Below are 27,295 nucleotides of genomic sequence, written 5' to 3'. Positions count from 1 at the left end.
ATGATAGAGTGCGTACATGTTGGTTGCTGTGGAGGATGAAGTAGGCTGCTGATGATCAGATGGACAGAGCTGACTGTGTCATCTGCTCCTTTTCCAAGTGACTTGATCAGACGTTTCTGGTCCTCTCTCAGATGAGCAAGGAGAAACTCTCCTGGGTCAGCTACTTGGGGCTTGATGATGCGGGAGATTATCTATGTATGAAGAAATAATCCATCATTCATTCAATGTCACAAAGTCAATTAAAGCAGGGAAACAACAAGACATTTTGGGAATGTCCCAAAAAAAGTGTCAACCACCTCAAATTGTAGATCTAGAATTTTTACTTAAAATAGAATTGTTTATTTATTGTTAGCCAAGTTATTTGCAATAGGCGAGTACATTTGGTGCATCATATTCTAAGTCAGTAGGTGATTTTGTGGTCATATAGTCTATAATCAATATTATTTGCATTCTTATGCCAGTATACCCAAACAGCATGCTTTAGATTGTATTCACTCTATATAATGCAAACTATGCCAACATTGTTATTATTTATAATTTTACCATGATATGAAATTACTTCAAATAAAGATCAACCAATATATCCCCTGGAGGATATTTCATTTACAACAAAGTACTAAATAGAGTTGGCATTTTCAAATACAAAAGCCCTCCCTACTTTTTACAAAGGGACTATAACATGGGTAATAAAGAGCCATGCCTATAACTGTTAGTTTCCTTAGAAGCCAATATTACAGGACTAAACCCAAGGTTAAACTTTGACTCTACTAGTTTAAACACAATAAGGACAATGACATTTGCCTAATGTAACAAACGATGTCTGTGTAATCCCTCATTCGTCTGGGTAGGTTCCATAGCTAAAGAAAGTTCTGATATCTGTCACCTGAACAAAGGTTTTAAGAGTCTCAGTTCCTCTGACAGGGTTCAAACTTCTAATCTAATAAAATCTTATCTTGGTCTTTCAGACCAGAGTCTTATGAAGCAAAGAAGCAAACCTGTAAGAGCGGTTGTTGTTAGCCAGTGTTGGGAAGTGTTACTTTTTTAAAGTAACTATCGGTATGTACAATACATCGTTACTGCCCGAAAAAAAATACTTGTAACGTTACTGCGCTTCTTTGTTATAAAAGTAAGCCATTAGGGCACTCTTATAATACTAATAATCAACATTATTGTATAACCTATATCGTTTTCTGACGATCCTTTTGCGTTGCTTAACACAGTAACATAATCATTAAAACATCAACTAAACAGTTTAGTTGATGAGTTTACCTAGAGTTTATTTGTTTTTATGTTTTTTTTTTTAATCTAACTCATTTACTCCTCAGATACAAAATATTATTTATAATGACGGCGAAAATGTTTTTCAAAACGTGCATCTGAAAGTTTATTTCTCTCTGGCGTGAGGACAAGACTCAGTCACTAGTTGGACAGTGAGCATTCTCACAACACGCCGAGCTCTGGGATTGCAGAGAGAAGATGAGATAACTAACACGTTACTGATTTGAAAAAGTAACTTGGGGAGTACTAGATTACATTGGTGCACAAAAAAAACGTTACTGTAATCTGGTTACTTTTCTAGTAACATAGAATGTAAACAATTTAATAAGCAGAAAGATTTCAAAGATTTCATAATTTAAATATTTCACTTTTTACACAGTAAAGTTATCAGTCATCTGTCCCTTTCTTTCTAGGAATTGCTGCACAGGATGTCCACAGTGCACTTAAGCGAGCACTTTTTTGTTGCAACCCTTCTCCGTTAAACCATTGTGTCAGAGGCATCTGTCCCAATGCTGTCCTCAGGAACACTACTGTCTAAGTAACAGGTCTCCAGTTGCTAGGGAAATACAAGAATATTGTAGTTACCTGTCTGTTCTTGCAGAGACCAAACAACATGGCCATGTGTGTGACCATACGAACAACTGCAAAGGGAACTGGAGAAAGACTCTTTGAGTCCAACATGTCTGGACTGTCTCTGCGCCGAGGGTCACCGAGGATGTGGCCTGTCTGAGTACGGTCAGCCCTATTCGATACCACAAAAAAAACAATTTTAGAAATACTGTGTGTTTGTGTGTTTGTTTAAATAACTTACTGTGCTTGAGCAGCGTGGAACCCTCCTGCTGGCCTATATTTAGTTCCACCTATTTGTGCTCCATAGTCCACACAGCGACTTGTTACAACGGGTCGACCACACTAACAAAGAGAGCATTAGATCTCCTTATGTCTCAATATATATTTGCTTCTTAGCAATACTACATACCTCGCCAATAGCACATGGATGGCCATTTTGACAAGCTGTAGTAATAGGAAGGTTAATATTACACAATTTAGGAATTGTTTAATATTCATTTTTTTAAACGTATTTTGTCTGGTACTTACTATACCAATGCAAGCCCTGTCCCATTACTTGCTGTGCCATTGTAACTTTATCTTCAGGCATGCTGGGTAAAAACGCCGCCTTTGACAAACAAAGAAATCTTCATAAACAAGGTGGTTCTCTTAATAATAAACATGACTGAACATGTGTTTTACATGCATGTTGGCAGGTGTAAGGGCCAGCTGCTTCAGAGGTCCCAAAATGCCCTGGTTTCCACAGAGCAGCACAGCAGCCAGATGAACTGTGAGTTCAACTAAAACACACCGAGTGCTAGAGAGCGCTGGTCGGAGCGTTAAAGGCCCAAGATTATTTGAGACGAGAGCCTGAGCAAAGGCCTTTAACTCTGGGGAAGTGAGGACTTTAGAGCTCTGAATGTAGTCCATCCACAGATTTATTTGCTAAAAACCCAAAAAACATGAATACAGTAAATCGGATTAATCCCTCATTCATCCACAAAGGTTCCATTGTAGGAAAAAGATTCAGTTTAGGCAACTTTTTCTAATAACAATGTCCAGATGACTAAAACTGAATATTTTTCTATGAATAATACAGTACTTCTTTTGGTTGTAATGCATGTTAACCATGGATAGCCATTTTCTAAAACTTCATTATTTTACCTCAGGTTTGGGATGAAGGCTTGTACTGGGTTCTCTGTACCATGTGGTGACTTCTCTGAACAGAGCTAGAAGCAGAAAAACTGCTCTGCACTGAGGTACACATCTGCACCTCTGAAAACAAAATCACAAATAAATAAAAGACCAAGGATAAGCATCATATCTAAGTAATAAGCAGAAAACAATGCATCATTAAATGTGTATCTTTACCTCACAAGTCTCATCCAGGCCGTCCACTGTGCCATCCATAGCCACTTTTGCAACAGCATTTCGGATGGTTTGGTAATCAGGACCACACACAAGAAACAGGTCCATTGGCGCTGCTTCAGTCTTTTGGAAAGCAGATGAAAGAAGAAACAGATAAAATGTATGCATATTGAAATGTTGTAAAAACATGAAAAAGGAATTTGGAAAGTGTACCTTTTGCAGAATTTCATCAGGGAAAAGCCATCTCATTTGCTGAACTTTTAGGAGGTTCTGAACACTCTCCACTCCATGTTGAGTTCCAATTTTCCTAATTAGATAAATTCGATACCAGTTGTTCCCGCTCAGTGTGCACAGGTCTTTCACACTTTTCAGGAAATCACTGGCTGCCTGGCGATCCTGAGTTTCTGTGGTCGTAATAACCAGAGCATAAGCATCAGCACATCAGAAACATACAGTATGCTGCGGCAATGAATCACTGTAACTCACCTGTGGTGGTCGTTTCTTCAATGATGAGACCAGCAGCCATGTCCAAGTCCAAGCGGACTCTTGCCACCAGCTGCATGCAGTCCACAGTGGCGGAATCAAGAGACTGAGGGTCCGCTAACAGTTCTGCAAGGAAGCTACTTTCATCCTTTAGGCACAATTTCTCAAACATGGAGTCCTACAAGAACAGACATCCCACATGAGAAAAATCATTTCACAACATAAATATGACTTTTATTAAACAACTACAATCTGCTACCTCAAAACAATTTATGTAGAGCAAGTACAGTTCAGTCTTCTCTGTATCGTCCAAGAGGTTGCTTTCCTCCACCACATGGAGATGACGCTTCAAGTACTTTTTTATTTCATCAAAGCTAAATGCATATAAAAGATAAAGTATTGTACTTTAAAGTAGAAGCCTTTCATATGCCACTTTCACAGACTTTACCTGTACTTCAAGAGGAGTTTGAGCACTACTGAACGAACCACCGGGCTTTTATCAAGAGATTCATCGAATGGGGAGAACTCTTTTGTAACAATCTGTCTTCTTCTGTGTGCTGAAGAAATAATGACAATAGGTGTTGACAAAACAGTCTTATCATTAATCAATAACACAAAGAAGCTATTTGTTTTACCTCCAGGAATCAAAGCAGGTTTTGCCTCGTGCAGGAGAAATGACAGTAGATCTTGAATAACCTCTTTAGTTGGCGGGGAGTTATCTTTGAAGCACATGGATGACACAAACTCCACAAAGAAAGCATTGCAGCGTCTTCTAAACTGTGCGTGAATGTTTATTTTAATTCTGCAAAACAAATGCAATCATAAACCAGTTTGTCAATTTGAAAAACAGAGGAATAATATTTCTAACCAACCTAATGGCATCAGAAGGAAGTACTTGAAAGTCATCATTAACTGGCTCCTTGCAGTTCGGACAGTACATCTGCCCCGGAACAAGCCAATGTTTGATGCAGTGCAAGCAGTAGATATGCTGACACGGGAGGCAGATGGGGTCCTGAGGGTCTCCAATGCACACTGAACACTGAGGGAGACCAAACCTGTAAAATAGTAAATAAGAAATATGTTTCTCACAAATAGTTGCGTAACGAAAGGGTTAATATTGCAACTTATTTTTACCTGAAGATGCACTCGACAGCTTTATCTTTGCAGCTTTTCAATAAACCAATTACTGCTTCAAATGCATCTTTTGTTTTCATGTCAGTGTTCCTTTCCAAAATCTTGACAATATTAAATAACATCAAATAACAGAACTTTATTGACGTTCATTAAAAATTACAGGATTTATCTGCAAAATTAAACTAACTAACTAACCTTCCAAAGTTTTTGCGTGTGGTCCAAAACTTCTGGGACAAGCTGGTGCTCTAGTTCCTCAATGCCTACCAACATGTGCTCCATAAATAAAGAAAGACAAAATATCCGATTCCAAGCATCCCTACAAAACATAATGCAGACAGGGGTTAATTATAGTCTAGTGCGTGTATCAATTCAACACACAACATAATCTTCACGACTTACTGCACTCTGCTGACAATTGTCTTGCTTCTCGCTCCGTAGAATCTCTCACTGTCTTCGGAGCAAACTAGTTCAATGGGAACCTGGAGTTTATGAACCTGCCTGAGCCAAGTCTGTCTTTGGTCGTGTGTGTTCAGCGATGTGGGCTCCAGATGTTCCACACAAGCAAAAGCAGCAAACACATCCAGTACCTTGAAGGAATTAATAAAGACAAACAAAAACAAAACAGCACATGTGAAAATGTGGCCAAGTGGGACAGTGTTTTTATGTTGCTGTGTTTTTAATAGTGCATGTTTTAGTTCACTCCTCCCAGCTTGTTGCCTAGCGACTACCTGTAAACTCCAATCCCTGCCCAGGGACAATCAACGCACCTGCATTGGTTTGAAACAAAGTGGTTTAATGTCGGATTGAGGGTACACGAGAGGAGCTTGCACCTTGGGTGCTCGGCGTGGTGAGGAGGACTTGGGGGTAACCTGGACCCCGGGCCCTTGCTGTGGTGAAGAGGACCTGGGGTTAACTTGGACCTTGGGTGCTAGGCGTGGTAGGCGGCAGAAGCGGCAAGAATGAGGATGAGACTTGGATTGGCGGCTCGAGACGCGGGACTAACAGTGCGGCTGTGGGGCCACGGCACAGAGCGAATGTGGCGTGCAGGACGGGACGGGGACACAGCGCAAAGGTAAAGGAGTGGGGAGCGCGAGTGTCTGCGGAGTGGCGTGCTGGGGTGGTCAATGTGCTGGACCAACGAACCACACGAGACCAACGAGACAAGAGAACTCCATGAAGTATGGAAACACAGAGGCTGCGCTATCAGTGTTGTACACTTTTGAGTAGTGGTGTTCAGCGAAAGGCTTATGGCTGGAAACTCGTTGGTGTGTAAAGCACTGGCTCTGTGCGTTTGTCTCAGGGACACCAGCACGGGATGGACTGGACAGAGCGTCACCAGGGCGGAGATGGAGAGGACCAGCAACAGAAGGGACCGAGCTAGACCACGAAAAAACACTACAACAGCAGGGGCAGAGGTGAAAGTAGCTCCAGGACCAGGTCGTCCGTTGAAATGATCTGATTGGGGGAGAGAGGACTACGGTCTTAATGGAGAGAGCGCAGTTCCATTCTTTACATTCATTTTGATAATTGGCCCTTATTTTATATTTTTATCTTTCTTGATTTAACCTGTTTTTTTGTAAATAAATTGCATATATCTTTTTAACTGAATTGTGCTTATTACACCATATCATGCAATCTCTTTCAATTCACAATAAAAAAAAACTAATTTTGCATGAATATCGGCCACAGCTACATCCACCTTGTACAATAAAGCTCACCCTGTAACACATACATCATTCATTATGTTAAAAAGCAAACTAAATAGCGAATTTACCATTTCAGGTCCATCTCCGGAACTTGGATTCCTTAAGATGTCTCCAGTGACTTGTGGTTCTATGCAGATCATCCTGGAGAGGTTCTGCAGTCTGCTCTTGAACTCATGATAAGCGGCATGGACCCAGGACAGAGATGTGGGTCTCTCAGTGGCTTCGAGCTTTATCTTCAGTTCATTCACACAGCTGTTCAGAGCACCACTCAGGAGCTAGTAAAACGTAACAAATATGTCACATGGTCACATAGCAACAAGCATGTAAACGGTAACAAAAAGTTATCTTTTTTAGAAACCTGCATCTCTTCTTCACAGGTTACATTCATGGTCAATGAGACATAATCCTGTAGATATCGCTGGTAGAATTCTGTCTGTGTGTCCTGGTCCTCTTTTCCAATGTAGAGCCCCAATGGAGTTTTCCAAAAGAAATCATCAAACTGCAGTTGTGTTTGTCCTAATGATCACCAGAAATTAATTTATTATTTATTCTGCCATTGACATAACACTTAAAATTGTTTTTAAAATGTACTTTCACCTTCGTGTTGGAGGGCATGAACCCACATATCCTCTAGGTAATCTCTGATCCTCCAGCTAAAGGGCATGCTGCAGCCGACCATCATCTTTGGAGTGATGTAGTTTTGGACCAGAATTGTTCTGCTCTCAGAGCTAACACAAAATACTTGTTGTTAATATTACATGCATAATATGACATACTTTCCATTATACACACTGCAATAACACTTACTTAGGGTCTTGGCTTAATGGTAGGATTTGTAGAAGCTTATCATTACCAAAAATGTCCAGCCATAGATTTTTAAGAGAAGTCCCACAGTTTGTATCCAACAATAAATCCAGGTTTTGGTCACAATCGCTGATTGCGATTAAGTGAGCCAACATGGGGACTACCACAGCCTGAACACGTTTCCATAAGGTGTTCCTGCCATTTCCCAAAGATATAAAAACAGATTTATTTTTTGGCTCCGATATGCTTTACTTTCTGCTTTTCCCACCTGAAGGTCCCTCCTTCTTGCAGGGCATCAATGTTGGAGGCCTCTTTCATGACCCAGTTGTTTTTTGACAATAGGGTGTTGTCAACATGAGTGGCCAATAAGGCATGAAGATGCCTCTTTATTATTTTGTTAAATCCTTCTGTAAGAAGAAAATTACAGATCTGTTGTATAGTAAATCAATGAAAATAAATGTATTGCACGTTTGAAACAAGTAACTCATTGAGTTACCTTTAATTTCATCATCGTCATCAAGAAGAGTGAGCAGAATCTCCACCCTGCGAGTGCTGCGGAAACCACTCTCCATCTGATCCCTTAGCATCCCAACTGCACTTTGCACACAGCTTCGCACCAGCATCGTAGTGTCAAGGACAGTATCCATGTCCTGCTGTAACAGAACAGGTCAGTGACACCTTCAGCAGGTTTAAAAGGGCAAATAAACAAAACATGGCTTACATTTTGATTCTTCTCAGAGTCTGTGTTCTCATATTCTGTCTCCATATACATTTCATCATCTACTTCCATAGCTGCAAGATATACATACAGTATGTTATCTTAAGGACAGTTTAGAAAAAATAATATATAAATAGAGTACAACGTACCTTCAGGTTGTCTCATATTGTTCTCAAACAACTGACTGATTGTCATTCTTTGCAGGATTTTGATGTCAGAAACCATTTCATTTGATCTTCTCAGGTCATCAATATGAACTGACCTCCAAGGTCCTTGACATAATGAGAAAAGTTGTATGAACACAGGGGGGTGCAATAAAGAACAAAATTGGTAATAATAAAAAATACCTCCATGAAAACCAACATAGGAAGTCCCTCCAACCATTCTTGGCAATCTTGAGATGAAGTACACAAACACTTTGTGCCCTCTGTTCTCTAGGACAATCTTTCTGATTTCATTTATGGACGAGTACCTGGTGAAAGAGAGCAAAGGTGGTAGAACCAGAGTCTCAAACATGATAGACTGACATTGACATCTTACTTTGCAGATGCTACAAGATTAGCACTCTGAGAAGCTTCATCATAATCACACTGAACGATGAGAACCTTGAAGTTTGGTTCAGAATTGTGTTGACTGCCTGTGAGGAAGTGTCTGGACACAGAAGAGAAAAGCATGTATATATTAGATGATTCATTAATTACATCTACCCTGTACACATTTTCACAAACCTGATTTTTTTTAAGAAGGAGTGCTCTGTGTCAAATTGCTGCACTGATAGAAGTTCAGCACTTAAACCATTTTGTTCCAGTGGTTTTAAGTCAGAGGTTGTTAGAAGTCTTGAAAATGTTGTCACCTAAAGATTGAAGAGAATACAATATAATAAGATGTAACAGATGCATAGAAGTGCCTGTGGACATCGCCTACCTCCGTGAAGAAGCTGTTCCCGAGCTGTTCCTCCATAACGTGAGCGAGTATATAGTCAGATAAACATCCATTATTCTGCTCTTCACTGTAGACTTTGGCTAAATGCTCACTCTCTCCTCTGGGAAGTTCACTGCAATCCAAACGAACAACTGAATCTGGTGTGGCGCATTTAAGGAGAACCAGTTTAGCTGCATCTAGAACGTTCTTCTCGGGATCAATCATTTCCTTGATGTCGTTCTGATTCTCCAGCACTTGCAGCACCACAGAAGCACAAGTGTCAAAGTGGTAGCCAATAAAAACGTCTGCTGGATTGTACTTGTGTGTTTGAACAAAGGCTTCCTGCTGCCTGCCCAAAGACACAAAGAGCTTCACCCATTCCACCAGCTCTTTAACAATGGTCTTCTGTTCAGCTTTGAGGACAGTATGGATGTCCAGAAAGTGTTTTTCCAGTCTGTTGATGAGAGGAATAGGAAACTGCTTGTAGACTATTTATCTTTCCTCAATGACAATGAGTCTAAAGTCTTTGTGGACCCTGCACTTGACTCTGTGTGTCCCCAATCCAAGATCAACATACTTCTGTCCACCTAAGAAGACTTAGTACTGATTCAGAGCATCATAGAGGCTTTCATAGAGGTTCTGCAAGTTGAGAAGAACAACAGTTTGCCCGGTCTCCATGCAGATCTTAACTCTGTTGATGTTGCGGCAGATTTGGGTGTATTGCTGATCTTTTGGAAAGCTAGAGCCAAAGATTATTTCCGGATGACCACTTTCTTTGAAGAAAGTTTGTTGAAGGATTTGAAGAGCTGCATAGTTTTTGGTTAGTAACAGCAAGTAACGACACTCCTCATCCTGTCCGATAGTCTTAAGGTTTTCCTTCACAAACTCGATTGCACTGATGTTGTCCAGGTTGGGTGTGATTTGCAGTTCATTTTTGAAAACAGAGACAGCATCTACATCCACTCTTCCACTGAAGTTGCGCAAAACAGCCTTTATAATTTCCTCTGCAGACAGTTTCCTCTGCGATATCTTGGCAACTGCAAAAATCATTTTAATTAGGCTGTAGTAATCACGCAAACCAAAGAAACCATTGCCTTGCCTTCTACAGATCTCCAAATAAGCTCTAGCAAAGGGCTTGAAAAAGTCTCTGACCATTTCTAGAATCCTCTTATCGGATGAACATATACCCTTTGCACTTTCAATGAGCTCCTTCTCATCTGGATCACCGCGGGAAACAAAGATCCCCCTGTTCATTTTTGCTGGATCCAAAGCCCAGTTCGATATCCCAATGAATCCGACTTTTTTGTGAGGCAAGGGTTCGTCATCAATGCATCCTTCCTCAAGCAATGGATGGAGAGTTTTAAGAGGCATTTTTGGAGAGTCTTCAGCCAAACCAATCTCATCAAGGACCACAACTGAAATGTACTCCTTCAGATTCTTTCCTTCCTGGAAGCGTCCACACTGCTTGAATGTATTGATAATTCCCTCTGGGGTGGAGTGAGGGCTACACTGGAATGACACTAAGTGGATCTGTTTGAGTCTTTTGTAAATGTCGGAATGAGCAGATTGACCTTGCATTGCATCAGCCACCAAAGTCTTAGACAGAGATTTTGAGCTTCCAGGTTTTCCAACTAAAAAAAGTGGGATTCGAAGCTCAATGCAGAGGACCATCATGAACACATTCTCTTTCAGAGCATTGTTTCTTGCAATTGTATCTCCCATTGGAACCCCATTGAGAAATAGATCCTGCATAAGTATGATTTCTTGCTGCATTTTAAGTGGGGTGTAATCTGGTGGTAGTTTTCTGGAGACTATTTGCCTGTAGTCTTCCTTATTCTCAAGACAAGCGTGATAGCACACTCCTGTGGCCATAACTAAAGACCATAAAACAGCATCTCTGTCTGCACTGCTTTGATTGGAATCAAACTCATCAAAGAACATGGCATGATTGTTCAAAAACCAAACAAATGCCAGCATGCAGCGTTCCACATCTCTGAGGCTCACAAAGCTACATTCATCTTTTCTTTTGCGCATGTACTTCTGTGAAGCTGAGAGGACATTCACAATAATATCAGTGTAAACTGTCCTGATGTCATGACGTTGAACCACTCTTTGTACTATCTGCTGAATGTAAATCTTCTCTGTGTCATCATTTAACTGCCCAAAGTCCCACACAAGTGGGATCATGCTTGGTGGTAAGGCGTGAACTCGATACACCAACTGCCGCAGAGGAATAGATCCTAGTTTTTCATCAGTTTCCTCAGCTCGAACTCTGTATCCTAAACCGGCAGATTCTAGTCTCTCGATCATCTCATCTGTGTGCTTGCGGTAGGGATTGCACGCTGCTATAATATGTAGACCAGAGCCTGATGTCAGATCTTCTCCTTGAACCGTCTTGTCACAAAGGACCTCCTTGATGCTGCTGATGGCCTCGGTGGTGTTTGCTTCGTCAAAGAACAGAACAGAATCAAAGCCATAGTCCTGTTTGTTGATAGCAGCCATACTTTCTGCTTCTCTGACTTTGGCATAAATCATGTTTGAGGTTGTTCCTCCATGGACTTTGACCAATTTCATGTTCTCTGTAGCCACTCCACCTTTTCGTAACTCACAAACAAACTTAATGAGCCTTGTTTTCCCACACCCTGTCTCTCCCATGATGATAACAGGAATGCCACACCTGAAGCGCATGTGGATTGCAAGTATCTTGAGGATGTTATCAGTCGTCAGCTCGTAAGTTTCATCTGGATCGAGAGGCCACTGAATACCAAGAACACTGCACATTCGCTCGATTTTCTCTCCTCTTGGAAGATGGTCAAAGTCGATGTTAAAAGGCACTCTCTGCAATCTTAGGGCGTCATAGAGCCGTTTAGTCATAACATTTCTTTTAATGACTCTTCCTGAAGCAGGATCAATGGCATCAACAGAGTTGTGATTGTTCGGCTGAAGGTGGAAACCTATAAAGGTAATGGATTCATGATCATCATTAAAAAAGATGTATGGGTGTGGTTCTGTTTCCCATCTCTTTCGAATGAGGAAAGGAGCCAAGTCCTCTTCTCTTACACCAGTCAGATCTATTTGGTCCATGCCAGGACTCTGGTCAGAAATACTGAGAGATGGAGTGGCAAAATCTTTAGCCATCAAAATCATGAAGTCTACAACAAATCTTTTAAATCCAATTAGAGTGTCTCCAACAAAGTCAGCATTGCAGAAGACAGATGATTCGCAATCTTTTAGTTGTAGATTGAGGAACCATGCAAAGTTTCGTAGTTCTGCCCAGGATGGGTTCACAATTCCACAGTGCATGAGAAGCATTTGAAGACATTCGCCGTGTGAGCCTTCAACTCCATTATATGTGAACCTATCCAAATCAGCACGGGTATGAAATCGTATGAGATATTGATAAGATCGCTGAAAGGCAGGACTTCTAAATTCTTCATCATCCATCAATGGATCTTCACTATTAAAAATTCCGGGGTCATCATTTTTTCTCAGCTCTATTTCTAGTACCTCCTTTGGAGGTCGGCAGAAAATATTTGGGAACACATCTGTGAATGAGTATTTCTGAGCCTACAAAACAAATAAAACAAAACTAAAGCATGGTAGACGTGGGTTCATCAAATTAAATGTGAACAGAAAAGGCCTACCTGGCGTGCTGTGACTTTGGATTGATCCAGGATCTCCACTACATACAACTGCTTCTCATTGCACTTCCACACCTTCCCCTCAGAGTCCATGAGACAGCGCAAAAACAACAGCTTGAAAAGAAACTCCTGCAGGCCGCGTTGAACCTGTTGTATGACAGAACAATGGGTAATTTGTTTTTCTTTTTTTGTTTTGTTTTAAGTGACACTTTTAAAACATCATTACCGAAGATGTGACGTCAAAATGAAACACAGTGAGTGCTTTCCTTTCCGTTTGGTTCAGAAGAGACTGGAGAACAGCATCCTCATCGACCGTGGGCTCAATCAAGCGAATGCAACTCATCCCTGTAGTCTTCTTGGTTGAGTGCTTTAGTTTTTGATACAGTCTCTTAATATAAAGGGATTTACCTGAAAATAAAGCAAATGTCACCAATGTCACCAACCATTCCCTATAACGTTGTGAATAACTCGAGACTACTTACCCACACCAGCTCTTCTGGATGAGACAATACCAACACACAGCCTGTCTTTGAATGCAGCTGCAGCACTACAGTGGCCCTCAGGGACCACATAATGATCATGCAGGTATTCCTTAATCCTCACTAGTGGAGCTTGGGGAACCATGTGTACTTTGTACTGGCTAAAGGCAGATGGAAGGTAAGCATGCTCTCGTTCAGAGCTGCAGAATATAACAAGTCTGTAAAAACGCCTGCTTTGAGTATTTAAGCTCTGAAAGAAGCTCTCGACTTTAGAGCTCACATCGTATGTCAGCACATCTGAATACAGCAGGGAGTAGATCTTGTCTCCCCTGTACCCACAGCTGAGACAGCGTCTTAGGAAGAGTTCTACTTGTTCATAAGGCGTGGTGGAGGTACACAGGAGCACTTCATCCTGGGTTGGTAGTGACTCATCTTTGCTGCTCATGTAGGTGGAGATGCAAGATGTCAAGATGTCCTCATGCGGACAAACAACCAGGTTTGGTTTTCCAACGTTTAATCCATTCGGAAGTTTTCTGCTGACGCATATTGTAAAGTTTCCATCTGAAATATCTTCATCCCCTTCACTCTCTGTCACATTTGCTAATATTTCCAACAGTCGTCCAAGTGTCCTCAGGTCTATAAGATCAGGTAGTGAACCCTTCATGTCTTTCATGTAAGTGTTCCATATTACATCAAATTTCTGCAGTCCACTTGCTTGTTGGATCGACGGTAGAAGATCAAATTCACTGCCAAAATCAGAACTTTTACTTTCTACCATTGTAAATGTCTGAAACTCAATGTCCTCATTTTGATCTTGAGGCTGATTAAGAATTTCATATTGGAGCTCATGCCACACCTGTCTCAGGTCTGCGGTGGAGCAGTCAGGCTTGACAAAAGAGAGCATCATCAGAACTTGGTCATCTACATGGGACACGTTTTGTTGAGAGAGGTGACTGCATAGGTATACAATCTGTTCAGCTGTATAGTAATTGAGATAGTAGTGCTGGGATCTTTGCTTAGCCACAAAATCCATCCAGAATGTAAGACATCTCTCAATTCTTCTACAAAAATCAGGAAGCTGGTTCTCAAGGCTGCCATCTATAAGAACTGCACTGAAAGCACCGCCAAGGTTGAAGTCCATCATAATACTGGGGTCCATACCATTTCTGCAGCAACTAATCTGAGCTTCCCAGTGTCGGAAGAGAGGATTACCAGCTGTGTACAGTGCAATAAAGGCCTCAGACAATCTCTGAACACTGTCAAAAACCTGGAAAACACAACCACACACAAACAAAAGTACACCGTTTAAAGATAAGCATTTGTAAGACAACAGGGGAAAAAGGAATTATTTAAATAAAACACCTCTGTGAAATGCTCCACTTCATGTTGTCCCTGGTCTCCCTTCCCTGACATAAGCATCAGTTTATTCTGCAATTCTCTCAGATCCTCAAGAGAATAATTTCTTATCTGTCGACCATCATCATGTTCCTCTGTGATCTGGAGCTTTAGGGCCTCGTCAAGACTTAGCTGGATGGTGAGAATCAATATTAAAATTATTTGTACACAGAACAAAAAAATACTACAAATACAAATGGATTAATGTGGCATTAACCCTTTTTCCACTCTGTGCACTGATGACATAGATCCCCTTCTTGTTGATGGATGAAGCTAAAGAAAGAGATGACAACTCCACGGAGCCATGGCTCTCTTTCACCGTTTTCAGCCACTCAAGATGACGAGCACTGTCTCGCTACAAAACAAAACAGTGTTAGATTTTACACTTACAAATATTGTTGGTATCATGAAGGTATCGAACCAGTTTCTTAGGCAGGTTGGGATCATTTTGTAAAGCCTTCCAAAGCTTCTGGAACGCACTTTTGAAAGAGTTAAAATCTGAGTCCTGTTTTAGTTCATAAAGCATAGACGAGTATCCAAGGACAGCATCATGGAAACAAGCCACCCGGTCCACATCCATGTCATTCTCTCCAGCAGAGATCGAGGCCAGGTCCACAAACACCTTCAACTCATTGATGTCTGAGAAATAATCATGTGATCATTAGATTTTTAATAGTAATAGTAAGTGTAAAACTGAATTATGGGTATTTGCATTTTTACCTTCAAGGGCCTCTTTGACCCAGCGCACAAAGTTTCCCCTAAGTGCCAGTTCTCGCAGACAGTCTTTGCGGGCCTCAGTTATATCCACAAGATCCTTTTTCGCTTGAATCAAGTCATTGTTAATTTGATTGATCTGCAGTGTCTTCAAGTTTGACGGCGTCTGAAGACAAATAGAAACGGAACAGAGCAAATAGTTTGACATTTTGTACCAAAAAATGGCAAAAAGCTTTTATAAAGAACAAGTACTTACAACTTTCATGAGGTTGTCCAGAATGCTGAAGTCACCCTGGGGACAAAGGCTCCTTTTCACTTTCATGATAATCTCTGCTGAAGCCACAGCCATGTGAAGCTCATGGAACTGTTCAATCTGTTGAATCCGATTGTGGACCCACTGTTTGTCATCAGATCGATCAAGGCTGCACATAATCTCCAGGTCCTGTACCAACTCTTGATACTTTTCCTTGTAATCTTTGAAGAGGTCATTGATCCTCTCAAGTGTAATACTGCCATTCTTCAGAGAAGAATATATTACCTTATACTCATCAAAACAATTAGAAAAAATCTCTTCATGTATTATTTCGAGTGAAACATCTTCATCAGCTTTTTTTTCATTCACAAAAGCTCTCACATGTTGTTCCCAACACACTTTGAAGAGATGACTGTCTCTGAAATTGTACATCTTTTCTGCCATGTCTCTGATATCTTCGTCTAAATTAAAGTATGTGACAGTACCAGCCTTCTCCGAGGATATTTGATCAAAGAGGTGAACCTCCATGAATTTGTGAAGGTGCATTTTTTCAATGTTGACCTGGTATCTTGCCCCCATGTCCGTGACATCCACTGCCAAGAGTTAAACATTGAGAAATTGAAAGGACACAAATGATAAACAGCAGTGTTTCCACATACCTTTCATAGAGTCCTCAAGTTTATGGCACATTGTTAACAAAATATTCACTAGCTCCTTCTCATGGTAGATGCTTTGAACTTCACATCGCCTCTGCAGCAAGTCTTTTCATTTTAGCTGTATCCCTGTACTGTTCCTTCTCTGAAAGGCAGTCTGTGGATTGCAAAAATATATAAATGAAAAGCTAAGAGTATGAAGGGAGGGGGGACAATGAAACTTACCAATCTTGATCAATTCTAAGAATGTAGCTTCATTCTCCAGAATGATATTGAGCAATCCTATCTGAATGTGTCCATTGAGCAACTGATTTACAACAGCAGAAAATAATGAAATGGCTACAACAATTTTTTCATTAGAATCCGCTGAAAGCTGTCCAGTCATTCCTCCCTCAGCAACTATGTAAAGAAAACATAAAAGTTATTAGTAGCAATTACTTCAATGGTCCCAGGGTGTAGTCCATAACTTTAGGGCAGCATAATCACTTAAGGGCTGAATGATCACCAATGCATGTTTAAATAGAATCATTCTCCTTCTTCAGCTCATAGATACACTGAATTTGTAGGTATTTGGAAATTCTTTTCAAAATTGAGTAGCAATGAAATATAATTTCTTGTATTTTGCTATTACATTAGGGTTTGTCTTATGGCAATAAAGACACAAAATGTATTAATAAGATTGCAAATTTATATGTATGTTGGTATATTACCATAAAGGTGAAAAATGTTTTTGGCAGCCGTCCATGAGAGGAGGTGTTTAAGGAGCACTTCTTTTTCCACATCATTTCCTTGACAGTTGGATGGCCATGATTTCTCAATTATAGCAAAGATGAGTCTGCTGAATTTCCAATTAATTGTTATCCTCTCAAACAGCTTGGCCTCTGATTTGTTCTATGGAAGAGACAGGAAATGTGTTCAAATTTTTTTATATTTTCCCTCAAATTATACAAATATCCTACCTGGCACAAATGAGTAACAGCATCCAGAGCACACTTTTCAATATTTGAAGCAACATATGGATGAGAACCAGACAATTCCTCAATGTTTGTGCAGTAGTATTCAATCTGATCTAAATGAGATTCCTAAAACCACATTAAGTGAGAAGGTTACACAAATACAACACTAACACGTTCAAAAAGATGTCTTACTTACTTTTTTATATTTGCCTTCAAAATCTTTTAATAACCCTTCTCTCCACTCTGTAGTGCACCAACTATCTTTGAACTGGATAGAGATTATATTATTCCACATCTAAAAAGGAAACAATAGACTGGTGTAGTAACAGTGTCATACAGTATATATAAAAGGCAAAGGTTTTGGAAGGCAACATACAAAGCAAAACCTAGAAAAAACAGTGGCTTACTTCAATTCCTCTTGACCCTTTCACTTGATACAGTGAGGAAATTCCTCTGTTTAAGGAAGGGTTTCCTAAGTAGTTACCAAAGGATCGACTGATCCAGCCTCTTGTGGTGTCCAAGGCAGAAAGTACCAAGTCTCTCATTTGCTGTTGGTCTTTCTTCTCTTCTGTTGGCTCCTAAAATGTGAATATTTATATTATTTATTTAATAACAGATTCTGCAAAACTGTACAAGGCAAGCTCCGTTTAACCAGTTTTTCCTAATTCTCAAATTTGAACCAAGATTGAAACATATCATACCTGAGGCTGGTTAGAGTAAACAAAGTCAGATACTGAAGCCACCAGATTCATGCAGGCAACAGGAATATCGATCACATTTGTGCCATATGTTGTTGGTTTGACAGTTTTGCAAATCTGATCCAGCATCGTTACCACGGTTTTCATACATTCATTCCCATAATCCTCAGAAAAGAGACTAGAACATTGTAATAGTATTGTTAGTAAGTAGTATTGAGGGATGTAAAAAGGGTTTTAGATAAACATATGTTACCTGTATTCTTCTTCAATAAGATTTTGTGTGATATACGTTATTATAGATTGCAAAGTCTGCAAAGGATTACAAGAAAACTTTACAGCACAGGACTGAAGTCCAAAAAGCTTGGAAGTAAACTAAAAGGTGTCAACTAACCTCAACATTTGTGAAGGTAATATCTTGTGGACTTTTGACAAGGTAAAGCTGAAGCAAAGTCAGTAGGTCAGGCTTCACAAAGTTGATGCACTCCAAAGTTTCATCAAGTGACATTAAATATAGGAAAGATCGCACCAAAAGTTTATCCACCTCTAATAAATGGCAATGGTTCCTCAAACGGTTTTGTATTGCTCTGAATAAAGCAATTTAACAAATAAGATACAAGTCACATGGTCATAATTATATATTACAGTATTATAGTAAAAACATACTTTCTGTGTTGGCTGTTCATGTTCAATAGGTTTTTAAAACCGCCAATGCCATCCAAACCTGTCCATGATGGTAAACAATTCAAGTTTCCAGACAATGCATTTTCAAATGGCTTAACTGTTCCATTGAGCAAGTGAAGCATTGGTAGCACTGAAATCCAGTGGGGCATTGCCTCTGCTCTCACTGCATTTATCAGGGACAACAACATATCTGGAAGCCTGTACAATTCCATCAACTTTAACATTCAAAAGTTGTCTATCACATCAATTGGATGATGAAAAAAATGCACTCACCTTTTAAAATGAAAGAAATCTTCAGAAAATCTGGTCCAATATTGAAGAAAGTCCTCCTTGTTTAATTCAGGGAGACACAGTAGATCACAGAGACGACATAGTTCCTCATTTTTCAGTTTGATATCAAACTCTTTGTGCACATAGACCATAATGATGGCTGACTTCAAGGGGTCTTGTATGATGGAATCTTTTTTCAATTTTTTTTGTAATTGAGGAACTATATTGTTCAGCATAAACTCCTTGAGCATTTTCCTAACCTGAAATATTAAACCATGGTTAGCATAGTCACAGCAGCTACCGCTACGCTGATTTAACATAACACATTTACATCATCAGGCCCATAATCCAAGGAGTTCCATCTCTTTTCTCGTTCTTCATATACGAAAGGTTCAGAGTAAATCTGAAAAAACTGGCGCAACTGTAAGTGAAAACTTTTTAAATTTTTATCAGACCAACTTTTGAGGAGGTCAAATATCATTTCCAACATTATTTTTCCAGCCATTTCTCTGCCTTGAAGTAGACTCTTCTTTTGGTCGGGCCAAAATGTCTCTTTTAAGCGTTGTAGCATGCCTTTGGGTGGTGGAGCACAGATTATGTCATCATACTGATGCCAATCCGCTAAAAATACAAAATAAATAGTTAACAACATTCACATAATTTACTCAACTTAATCAAGATATGAAACCTGTACATTACCATCTTCATTAAGGAGATGTGATTTCACAAACAAACATCGGTTTGTGTTTTGGAAATCAAATTTGTAGATGTGTTCATACTCATACTCCTGTTTTTTGTTTTTATAAACAACATACTTGTATGGTATGGACCGACCGCAAATGTTGGATTTTGGGGCTATCAAAGTGCCCGAAACAAGGAAACCATGTTTTCCAAGATCTCTGTGAAGACAGACATGTCACTTCTACCACTCCATTCAAGTAAATAATAATAGTACTAGTAGGAAATAAATACCTGAAAACACTGAGTTCAGCAAGATCTTCCTTCCAATCACCAAGACATTTTCCAGCTCTGATATAGATGCGATCCTCATTAGGATTAAATTTGAAATCCGGTGAGAGAATAGCATGAAAATATATTGTGATTCTGTTGTGTGACTCAACAGTCATAGCTGTGTTTGGCCTAAAAAAGATTTTTAAAAAAACATGACCCGACAAACCCCACATTGTTTTAATATAAATTGAACAAACTTGTATTGCTCACTTTTTGGGTGTTGGGGCAGCTTCAGTGGACCTTGTGTTGTTAGCATTACCGTCTGTGCTTGAATCGGGTGGTTTTGATGTTTGATGGTCTGTTGATTGCTCTACCTCCATGTTTTTTACTTCTGTACTTGGTGGGTCCACACTTGAGCCTGAACTTTGAGTCTGTAACAAATATTTTTTTTTAATGAAAAATCAGATTTAAATTAAATAAAAATAAATAGCTGCCACATACCTCTGTGCCCGCATTTTGTCCACAAAACATATTCTGATTGGCACTTTGTGATTGATGTTTGTTCTGTTTTGCGGTCTGTTTCTCACTTGTTTTTTCAATTGCATTTTGGTGCAGAGTCTGTTGATTGGAGTCAGATTCTTTCTTGTTTTGGGAGTTTTTCGCATTTTTCGTTGTATCCTCCTTGTTATCAGCCTTGGTCCCTTCATCAGAATGGGGCTGTGGTGCTTCTGGAGCTGTACCGTGGGTTGGATGTTGGGTTTCAGTCTTGCCCTGTGTTTCTTTAGACTTCTCACTAGCTTTAGACCCTGTACTCTGACTCTGGTCTCCCTTTTTACTTTGTTTTTGTGCATTTCCTTTTACAGTTGCAGTTGTTTTCTTATTAACAGCTCGCATGTCTCCAGATGCAACAGTTGTACCATCATCTGGCACACTTTGCTTCACATTGGTTTCATCTTCTACCATTGGTTCACTTGGAGAGGGCGGCTTCTCAGTCTGGTTCACCTCTTGCTTTTTCTCCTCTTGCTTTTTCTCCCCTTGATTCAGTTCGTCATTAGTTTCTTCATTTGCATTCTGGTCCAGCTGTGATTGACTGGGGGTGGATGAATCCTCCTTGTTTTTGTTTTTTTGTTTTTCTTGTTATTAGTCTTACTATTGCTCTGGTCATTAGCCTTGGTGCTTTTATCAGAATCAGGCTGTGGCGTTGGCGCAGCTTTGCCCTGAGTTGAAGATTGTGTTTGATTGTTCTCTTGTGTCTGATCATCCTCGGCATGTTTTTTTGTATCATTTTTAACCATATCCATTTTTTCATGTACAACTTGTGTCTCTTTAGATGTTTTGACACAATAATCATCTGGTGCTCTTTGACCCGTGTCAACTTCACCTACTTCCATAGGTTCACTTGGTGGGAGTTGATTTGCTGGACTTTTCATCGACACTGCACCACTTTGTTCAGTGACTTCCATGTTCTCTTGAGGTACGTCAGCAGTGGCTGACTTTCCTGAAGTGGACCGGTCATCTAAAGAGGAGAGCTCTTGGATTGACACTGAGCTTTCACTATCAGACCCATCTCCTTCTTGAGCTCTTGTGTCTTTGTTGTCATCAGTTGCAACAAGCGACAAATCAGATTGGTCGGTATCTGTATTTTCATTCAGACGTTTTGGAGATTTGCCATCATTCTCTACAGTGTCGTCAGGGGCAGCAGTATCTGGGTCTATCATAAAGACAAATTGTCATGTAGAACTGTGCAATTAATCAAATTTAAGTCGAGATACAGTCATGTGCTATGTCTAATTGTCAATGATTGACTGAGAGAACCTTTAATTGAGTTAACTGATTTAATTAAGAGGTCTACATCCATATGTAATGGGTAAACAGGTGGATTGGAGGAGCACAGAGCAGACTTATTGTTTATGTTCAAGAAATCCCTTTTCATTTACTTTTTAAGTAGACTAAATAAAATATTGAGAACGATAAATTAAATGTTTTTGTTTTGTTTTAAGGTGTTTAATTGCCCAGTCCATGATGAATAAAGACAATTGTGACGTATGTGATGGGACGTCGCCCTCTTGTGGGTGAAACTCAAACATTAGAGTATAGGTTGCACTTACAGAATCCTTAGTGATGTTTATTTTACTATCATCAGGTGTAGATTTTGAGTATGTTACAATAGCCCACTAATAACCCTCTGATAATAATTCACTTACCTTGCGTGCAGGTTGTATTGATAACTTTGTTCCACATTTACTGCAGAAGTTGGGTTCCTTTTCCAAAATATTGTGCTCACAAGCAGGGCACTTCATTTCTGAATATTATCTGTAACAGTAAAACTTATGCTCGATAAAAAACTTTTTTCACTTTTGTTGTCACATGAGCAAGGCCAATTATACCAATCGCGGTAGAACACACAGAGTAGTCGCAACATTCCAGGTGAAAATCAGCGTCGACAGCACGATTTATGCATATAATAATTTGATAAATAGTGAGTTTTCCTTCAGGTGCTCGGTGTTTTCTGCTATGATGCTTTTGTAAAATAATGCAGGGAAAAAGGAAGTCTCACTCCTTCCCATCATCACTATAACAAATCACATCAGATTCTTGAGCTTGATAGCATTTAATTGAGTTTTAGCACATTTTAAGTTTAAGTTTATTACACTTAAGCATAATGAAGGCATGGGTTTATCCGTTATAATATTTTTGGTAAACTTACAGTACGTTGTCTGCCTAGAGCTCACTTTCGAAGAAAACATCTATGTCACAAGCCCAGGTCAGTAGCCAATGAGAGGACAGAACAAGTAGGCAAGGCAAGGCAAGGCAAGTTTATTTGTAGAGCACATTTCATACACAAGGCAATTCAAAGTGCTTCACAGCAGGAAAAATGCATTCAAATCACAAAGAAATTACAGAAACAGAAATACAATAAAATTAACTAAATTAAAAATTATCAATCCAACTGATTTTCTAAACTAATAAAATCACAAACAAAAGAGAAGAGTGCAAAGAAAAAATCCTTTCAGTCATATGCGCAGCTAAACAAAACTGTTTTTAGCTTAGATTTGAACATTGTCAGAGTAGAAGCCTGTCTCACATCTTCAGGAAGACTGTTCCAGATTTTAGCTGCATAAAACTGAAACACAGATTCCCCATGTTTTGTCCTGACTCTGGGCACCAGCAAGAGGCCGGTCCCTGAGGTCCTCAGAGTCCGAGATGGTTCATATGGCACTAACATATCCAAGATGTACTTTGGTGCTAGGCCATGGAGAGACTTGTACACAAGCAGAGCTGCTTTAAAGTCTATTCTCTGAGCCACAGGAGCCAGTGCAGAGACCTGAGAACAGGACTAATGTGATCATACTTCCTGGTTCTAGTCAGGACCCGAGCAGCAGCGTTCTGGATGTACTGCAGCTGTTTTACAACTCGTTTGGAGAGACCAGTGAGCAGGCCGTTACAGTAGTCTAATCTACTGGAGACAAACGCGTGGATAAGTCTCTCTAAATCTGGTTTTGACACTATATTTTTGATTTTGGCAATGTTTTTTAGATGGTAAAAAGCTGCTGATGTTATTGATTTGACGTGGCTATTAAAGTTCAAGTCTGAGTCCATTATTACCCCCAGATTTCTAATTTGGTTTGTAGGTTTTAGAGCGAGACTCTGGAGGTGACCGCTAACACTTTCTCTTTGTTTCTGTGGGCCAAAAACGATTATTTCAGTCTTGTCTGAGTTCAGCTGGAGAAAGTTGTTTTGCATCCACAAACTGATCTGTTGGATGCAGTGACAGAGTGAATCTACTGGTCCATAGTCACCTGCCGATAGTGAAACATAGATCTGAGTGTCGTCTGCATAATTGTGATAGGACACATTTTCACTGCGTATCAACTGACCCAACGGCAGCATGTAGAGGTTGAACAGAAGGGGACCCAGGACTGACCCTTGGGGCACTCCACAGGTCAGGGTCATGTGGTCTGAGACACAGCTACCAATTTCAACAAAGTACTTCCTGTCTTCCAGATAGGACCTTAACCAGTTTAGGGCAGTGCCAGTGATGCCCACCCAGTCCTCTAGTCTCTGTAAGAGGATCCCATGATCGACAGTGTCAAAAGCAGCACTCAGATCTAACAGAATTAAGACTGAGGCTTTGCCCGTGTCAGTGTTCAGGCGGATGTCATTTGTCACCTTGACAAGAGCAGTCTCAGTGCTGTGATGAGGTCTAAAACCTGACTGAAAAACATCAAATGAGTTGTTTATTAAGAGGAAATCTGTGAGCTGTTGGTAAACAACCTTTTCAAGGACTTTGCCCAAAAATGGCAGATTAGAGATGGGCCGGTAATGACTCAGTACTGCGGCATCAAGACTGCTCTTCTTTAGGAGAGGCTTTATGACCGCAGTTTTCAAAGACATTGGGAATGTTCCAGATTGAAGCGACATATTAATTATGTGAGTGAATGGTGCTAACAAACTGTTCAGCACAGACTTTAGAAATCTGGTGGGTAACACATCAAGGCAGCATGTAGATGAACTCAGACTGGTGATGATCTCATGGACAGTTTTGTCAGTTACTGGTGCAAAGTGAGTTAGCTCTAAGTGTCTTGGTGGTTTTAGGGTAATTTTTTGCATTGTGGGATTTATAGCATTTTTAATGCCCTGAACTTTGTCATTAAAGAATAATGCAAACTCATTACACTTGGATGTGGAAATGAGTTCTAACGGCAGCTGAGCTGGAGGGTTTGTTAATCTGTTTACTGTGGCAAACAGGACACGCGAGTTGTTACTGCAGCTTCCAATTATTTCAGAAAAATATCTTTCCCTAGTTCTACATAAGATTAGGTTGTACATGTTCAGCTTTTCTTTGTAAATCTCTTTTTGAACCTGGAGCTTTGACTTGCGCCATTTCCGTTCGGCCCTGCGGCACTCCCTTTTCTGTGCCCTGACCGAATCATCATTTCTCCACGGCGCCTTCTGCTTATTTTTAACCATTTTAGCCTTTATAGGGGCGATGGTGTCCAGAACATTCAAAACACTAGATGTAACAGAGTTCAACAAATCATTTACATTAGAACATGAGACATTTTCAAAGTTTATCATTTCCATAAACAGTGCACCTGTGCCATCACTTATGTGTCTCCGCTGAACAACTGCAGGACCAACCGGAGGTTGGGGAGGAACAGACAGGTCAAAGAAGACACAGAAATGATCAGACAGAGCAACATCGATCACATTAACATTTGAAATATTTACCCCCTTTGTAATTATGAGATCTAGAGTGTGTCCTTTGCTGTGGGTGGGGCCTCTCACATGCTGAGTAAGACTGAAGGTTTCAAGGACAGCATCAAGCTCTTTAGCGTTTCTGTCACAAATATTATCAACATGCACGTTGAAATCACCTGTAATGACCAAACCATCAAAGTCTGTGCATATGACTGAAAGCATCTCAGTAAAATCATCAATAAAACTTTGGCAGTGCTGGGGAGGCTTGTATAAAACAATGAAGAGAATGGATGGAGACCGTTTTAGCTTCATTTTAAAGGATACATACTCAAATGATGAAAACACCCCAAAAGACAACCTGCGGGTAATTATTTCATCTCTAAAGACAGCACAGACTCCACCCCCTTTTTTGTTTTCTCGTGTTTCAGATTCAAACTTAAAGTTGGGTGGAGCAGATTCTATCAGAACTACATTTCCTGTGTTTTTGTCAAGCCATGTTTCAGTTAAAAACATAAAATCAAGATTATAAGAAGAAATAAAATTATTAATTAAGAGAGATTTGTTACATAAGGATCTGACATTTAGCACAGCAAGTTTCAGACTAGTTTCAGTGGGACTGGGCTTTATCTTTTCACAGGGAATATGAATCACATTTCTCAGATTGGGCCTGACTCGCATTTTGTTTTTCCATCTGTGTGATGATGTGACTACAGAAATAGCACTAGGGGGGGCTCTTTTTACATAGGGCCCCGGGTTGGTTTGATTTTTAATGTGACAATAAGTCCCGGCAACGCTGAGACCCAGTGCATCCTAGCTATGGGAGATACCAGGTAAAAGGCGAGGTTGGATGGGTGGTGGGGCTTTTGTAGCCAAGGAGAGTTTGGGACCAGGTGAGAGGCGAGGGGGGATGGGTGGTGGGGCTTTTGTTGGTGTAGTCGGCATAGCCCTTGCTATATTGGGCGTGAGTGGAGCCATCTTAATGCCTGATTTGATCAGACTTTCAAAATGGCTGGGAAGGCCCATGGGTGAGAGTGGAGATGAGAAGGAGAATGATGAATCTTTAGTGGGAGTAGATGTTGCAGGGGGAACCCAGGGCTGGTGTGAAGGCAGGGGCGATGACAGGGATGTTGTTGGGCTTGTCACAGATGGGTCCAAGGCCTTTGAAGATTGTTCCTTTGCTGGAGGCGGTGGAGGTGAATGTGGAGCAGCTGGAGCTGAATCCTTTGCTGGTGGTGGTGGAGCAGCTGCTGATGAATCCTTTGGTGGAGGCTGAGGTTGTGGTGCTTTTGATGTTGAAACATTGGCTCGGTCTTTGGCTGATGGAGCAGGAATTCTTCTCTCATTCCTCTCTTCTCTAACTATCTGCTCAGGACCCTGTCCAGGCCCAGTCCAATGCCTCAGAGCGTGGAGCAGGTTCTCTGTCAGCACCCTCACTCCACCTCTGCATAGGTGGGGGCCATTTCTCTTAAACAGGTCCTCTCGTTTCCAGAAGTAAAGATACTTCCTGTTTGTCTCTCCCAAATAATAGCTATAAAATCATACACTGAAGGCAATTATACCCAGTTTATTGCAAATATGTTGATTCGTGTAGGACAAACTACGGCACTGGTAGTTCCTCTGTACGTGTGAAAAGCGTATCCTGCTTCTAGTCGCGCCACATGTAGAATAACTTGATACATTTACTGTCATAAATATTCCTAAGGCTTAACTTTACACAAGACCAAGAGGACAACAAACTCACAAACTTACGCGGAAGTGCACTGTTAGCACGCTGTTAGCTTCGCTGTTAGCTTCGCTCTTGCAGCTTCTGTGAATGCAGTAGTGACATAAACCTTTACGCTATCTTTTTGGGACAGGAGGAGGATGACGCGTGATGGACTCACCTCGGGACAGGACACCTCTGTGCGGGACACTCACGCGCGTCCGGACATCCACAGACTCACACTGAATACTTTCATTTCCGCCTTTTCTAATGTAGACGACTTAAGTTTCGTTTTGTCTGAATTGGGAGTTCCCTTGAAGAAAATGTGCAAAGTCTTGTCTTGAGTGGGAATGGCCCAGCGTTAACTTTCTATATAGTTTATTTTACAGGGAAAGTGTCTATTTATATTTATATTTGTCAAGCATGCAAATATTCCAAACTATGCAAAGTATCTTCAGATAAAGCATATACACAACAAAACAATTCAAATATACAGTGTAATTAAAAGGTAGTATATCAGATCAAACATTACATACCGTATACACAACAAGGCATATAAAAACACAAGACAGCAACGCTCGCTTACTTTTCTTAAATCACTTGTTAATTAACATTCTAATCCCCATTTTGTTTAGTCAAAGGTTGTGCTTCAGATGGAACTTGGGCGTGTTGTAGCTCAAACTCATTCATTTCCCTGAAGGCCTCTCTGCTCTACACAAGAGAAAAATCTAGGTCCTAA

General features: G+C 40.3%; 1 protein-coding gene across 1 annotated transcript in view; it reads right to left on the bottom strand.

Annotated features, from left to right (window-relative positions):
• LOC140358804 (E3 ubiquitin-protein ligase rnf213-alpha-like) overlaps positions 1 to 26,822 on the bottom strand; it is a 29,546-nt gene extending 2,724 nt beyond the window's left edge. The window contains 57 exon segments of the mRNA XM_072443853.1: positions 17 to 191; positions 1,864 to 2,020; positions 2,090 to 2,190; positions 2,258 to 2,292; positions 2,377 to 2,455; positions 2,530 to 2,772; positions 2,992 to 3,102; positions 3,199 to 3,318; positions 3,409 to 3,599; positions 3,682 to 3,856; positions 3,938 to 4,052; positions 4,127 to 4,235; positions 4,314 to 4,480; positions 4,551 to 4,733; positions 4,813 to 4,913; positions 5,008 to 5,128; positions 5,212 to 5,399; positions 6,587 to 6,793; positions 6,877 to 7,034; positions 7,116 to 7,246; positions 7,326 to 7,517; positions 7,591 to 7,729; positions 7,819 to 7,975; positions 8,044 to 8,114; positions 8,190 to 8,312; positions 8,388 to 8,512; positions 8,581 to 8,691; positions 8,769 to 8,893; positions 8,965 to 12,528; positions 12,606 to 12,749; positions 12,829 to 13,010; positions 13,085 to 14,348; positions 14,444 to 14,608; positions 14,694 to 14,831; positions 14,898 to 15,115; positions 15,197 to 15,356; positions 15,447 to 16,036; positions 16,103 to 16,197; positions 16,199 to 16,253; positions 16,322 to 16,495; positions 16,807 to 16,987; positions 17,056 to 17,178; positions 17,249 to 17,347; positions 17,460 to 17,630; positions 17,754 to 17,928; positions 18,004 to 18,059; positions 18,142 to 18,334; positions 18,414 to 18,629; positions 18,705 to 18,961; positions 19,033 to 19,322; positions 19,401 to 19,600; positions 19,674 to 19,841; positions 19,923 to 20,107; positions 20,154 to 20,686; positions 20,803 to 21,363; positions 21,853 to 21,965; positions 26,738 to 26,822. Coding sequence (XP_072299954.1) covers positions 17 to 191; positions 1,864 to 2,020; positions 2,090 to 2,190; positions 2,258 to 2,292; positions 2,377 to 2,455; positions 2,530 to 2,772; positions 2,992 to 3,102; positions 3,199 to 3,318; positions 3,409 to 3,599; positions 3,682 to 3,856; positions 3,938 to 4,052; positions 4,127 to 4,235; positions 4,314 to 4,480; positions 4,551 to 4,733; positions 4,813 to 4,913; positions 5,008 to 5,128; positions 5,212 to 5,399; positions 6,587 to 6,793; positions 6,877 to 7,034; positions 7,116 to 7,246; positions 7,326 to 7,517; positions 7,591 to 7,729; positions 7,819 to 7,975; positions 8,044 to 8,114; positions 8,190 to 8,312; positions 8,388 to 8,512; positions 8,581 to 8,691; positions 8,769 to 8,893; positions 8,965 to 12,528; positions 12,606 to 12,749; positions 12,829 to 13,010; positions 13,085 to 14,348; positions 14,444 to 14,608; positions 14,694 to 14,831; positions 14,898 to 15,115; positions 15,197 to 15,356; positions 15,447 to 16,036; positions 16,103 to 16,197; positions 16,199 to 16,253; positions 16,322 to 16,495; positions 16,807 to 16,987; positions 17,056 to 17,178; positions 17,249 to 17,347; positions 17,460 to 17,630; positions 17,754 to 17,928; positions 18,004 to 18,059; positions 18,142 to 18,334; positions 18,414 to 18,629; positions 18,705 to 18,961; positions 19,033 to 19,322; positions 19,401 to 19,600; positions 19,674 to 19,841; positions 19,923 to 20,107; positions 20,154 to 20,686; positions 20,803 to 21,363; positions 21,853 to 21,952 — 14,167 coding nt within the window. The 5' untranslated portion in view covers positions 21,953 to 21,965; positions 26,738 to 26,822.
• Between the last annotated feature and the right edge of the window lie 473 nt (positions 26,823 to 27,295).

The sequence above is a fragment of the Eucyclogobius newberryi genome, unplaced genomic scaffold, assembly GCF_026437365.1.
Source record: "Eucyclogobius newberryi isolate DKJ021-1_F unplaced genomic scaffold, fEucNew1.0.hap1 SCAF_13, whole genome shotgun sequence".
NCBI lineage: Eukaryota > Metazoa > Chordata > Actinopteri > Gobiiformes > Gobiidae > Eucyclogobius > Eucyclogobius newberryi.
The sequence above is the reverse complement of the archived record's forward strand: the minus strand, read 5'-3'. Positions and strand labels throughout refer to the sequence as shown.